Source organism: Sarcophilus harrisii, chromosome 6 (assembly GCF_902635505.1).
Source record: "Sarcophilus harrisii chromosome 6, mSarHar1.11, whole genome shotgun sequence".
Taxonomy (NCBI): domain Eukaryota; kingdom Metazoa; phylum Chordata; class Mammalia; order Dasyuromorphia; family Dasyuridae; genus Sarcophilus; species Sarcophilus harrisii.
Window position 1 is genome coordinate 54,532,683 of NC_045431.1, and position 2,790 is coordinate 54,535,472.

Sequence of the window (2,790 nt, forward strand, 5' to 3'; positions counted from 1 at the left end):
TCTGTGGTTTATAAATAATGGATAGATTTATCAGGAATTCAGAAATGCTTTGTTGCAATATATGGATATAGATGAATTTGCACTCAATATGATGCTTTTATTGATGATGTTATACCATATAGAAATATTTATGTCTATTACTACTATGACAGGTGTACTTTGTGTCAAAAAAAATGAATGGAGCATGAGAACTAGCAGAAGGGATATAGACTAGGATTGTGGGATTCTCAGTGGTAGAACTTTTTTGTTAAAAATCTAGAAATGGTCAATGAGGGCAACAGCAGCAGCAGCAGCAGCAGTAGCAGCAGCAGCAAAATTATAGATGAGTGGTTGTCACGGGTAAAGTCACAAGATACAACTTGGTTTTCTTTGCAGCCCAAGATTCCCTTCAAGGGTCCTTCTGTTCTTGCCTCACCACTTTCTTTATACCATTGTATTTAATAGTTTTCTCCAGGCTCAGATCAACAACACACATACTGGGATTAGGAACATGGAAGACTGTGGCTTTGATCTTTTCATTCAATTCAAGTATAAATTTATCTATAGCCTTAACAGCACCAGTGGAATCAGGGATGATAATTTGCACAGGACCACGCCTCTCATCTAAGAGTTTTCCAGTGGGGCCATCTAATGTCTTCTGGGTAGCAGTAATGGTATGAATTATGGTCATGAGTCCTTCTACAATAACAAAATTGTCATTCATGATGCTGATCAAAGAGACCAAGCAGTTGCTAGTACGTGAGGCATCATTCACAATTTTAAGGGAATTATTATATTTTGTTATCAGAACTCTATTCTTGAAACAAGGATTCTTACAAGATGTGAAGTCAGTGGAATTGATAAGGCAATTATTATCTAGTTTAGCATGGTGATTAATAGTTCTCTAAGTTCACTATGAATGATTTAATATTACAACAAATAATGGTTCCCTAGTGATATAATGATTGGTTCATACTCAATATACTGCTTATAAACTGGGACAAACTCAGCCAGAGATAGACTCAGGAGGGCTCAGAGACAGGGCCAGAGAAGACAGAGGACTGGAGGTGGACTCTGGGAGTCAAGGAGAAACATTTATTCCATCTTCCACCTTTGTGGTGGCTGGAGGCTGGAGCACAATCCCTTGGACTGAGACAGACTTCAAGACAGAGACCATTGTAGTGGTCCTCCTGCCTCCCCCACAGAAACCAAGACACATTGTGGAGGACCTCAAGAAAACTAGCCTGGGCCCCAGGCAAGGAAACAAAAATGTGGAGGAGATAATAAAAAAAATTTGTACTTTAACACCTGGCTATTGTGGTGATTACTCTGTTGAAACGAAGGCTGGTCCCAAAACCTCCAGAAAATTAACCAGAACATTATAATATTTCTCATGGTTCATTACCATCACAAATATGGAGGCATCAGCAGGAAGGGGCAGAGATAATGATTTCACCCTACAAGTGAGCTCTGAATTTTTTTCCACAATGTTAAAGATACCAGTGGAGATAATTACTTTTCCAAAATGGTAGAGTAACAGTAAATTATTGTAATGCTCCCATATTCACCTGCAAACAATAATAGGAGTACTTCAAATAAATCCTAGAACAATAAAAACTGTAAAAAGATAGGGTAAAACAATCTTTGAAGACCAAATTTCTGTTTACGTTTGGCTTTTCATCAGAAATGATTGAAAGTCCCCTAATTCATTGAATATCCATCTTTTCCCCTGAAAGACTATGATCAATTTTCCTTTACAGTTGATTCCTGATTGTAGTCCAAGCACCTATGCCTTCTGAATTATATTTCAGGCCCTTGGATCCTTTAGTAAAGAAGTTGCTAAATTTTGGTAACTTTGACTGTGGCCTCATGCTGGCAGCCCAATGGAGTTGTACTCTTTGCAGGAGAGTTTGAAACCTTGGCATTTTAATTTGAGAAAGGATGTTAGTGTCCAGTATCACATTCTGCCAGGTGATCTTTAGAATCTTCCTAAAACAATGCAAATGGAAATAATTCATTTTTCTGGCTTGGTGCTGGTATGCTGTCCAGGTTTCACAAGTATTCATTGGGATCAGCATAATGACTCAATAGAACCCAATTTTTGATAAAATAGCTTGTTATCATAGCAAAGAAATAGGATTTTAAAAGAAGTTGGCTTTGAATCTTGGCTTTGCTACTTACAAATTTTGTGATCTTAGGCAAATCACTTAAGCTCTATTATCTCGATTTCTTTACCTGTCTAGTGAAAGACTTGGACTAGACTGTCAAATTTTCCAGAGCTAAATCCTGTGATTCTATATGCAGGGTTTATTCATTCAAGTTAGGTTTGGTTTGGATCCTCCTGGGCCCCAGTCCTTACTTTCAGAAAGGCCTTCTGCATGTGTATTCTGACTCTGTTTTCTACAGAGTCTGATCTATCTCACACCTCTTATGCTGATTCACCTCATCCAGGGTTGTGTTTCCTTGATTGATGTTTCCCATGATAACATGATGCTGTGTATTTTGTTCTTGTATGTTGGTGTTCTTTTTTCACTTGTTTGCTCTGACCTATTCTCATGTATTTTAACTCCTTTTCTCTAGATTCTTGGTCTTGAAGCTTGTTTCTGGATCATAAATTGTGCTGATTCTTCTACTGATTTATTTATCTCAAACTCAGTTCTTAGACTGGGTTTCTAACCTGTGTGTGTGTGTGTGTGTGTGTGGTTTTAAGTGTCCCATTTCCTATTTAAATCATCTCTCATCTCTGATCTTGTTGGCTTAGATTTTATATTCCCTAACTTAGTTTCTGTGTCCTATTTTGGGCCAACAATC

The 2,790-nt window shown here is 37.7% G+C and overlaps 1 protein-coding gene across 1 annotated transcript; it reads right to left on the reverse strand.

Annotated features, from left to right (window-relative positions):
* Positions 1-227: 227 nt before the first annotated feature.
* LOC116420046 (glyceraldehyde-3-phosphate dehydrogenase-like) lies at positions 228-2,460 on the reverse strand. The gene is given in 5 exon segments (XM_031943504.1): positions 228-406; positions 409-779; positions 1,371-1,408; positions 1,410-1,436; positions 2,422-2,460. Coding segments are annotated over 5 exon segments (654 nt in total).
* Positions 2,461-2,790: the final 330 nt, after the last annotated feature.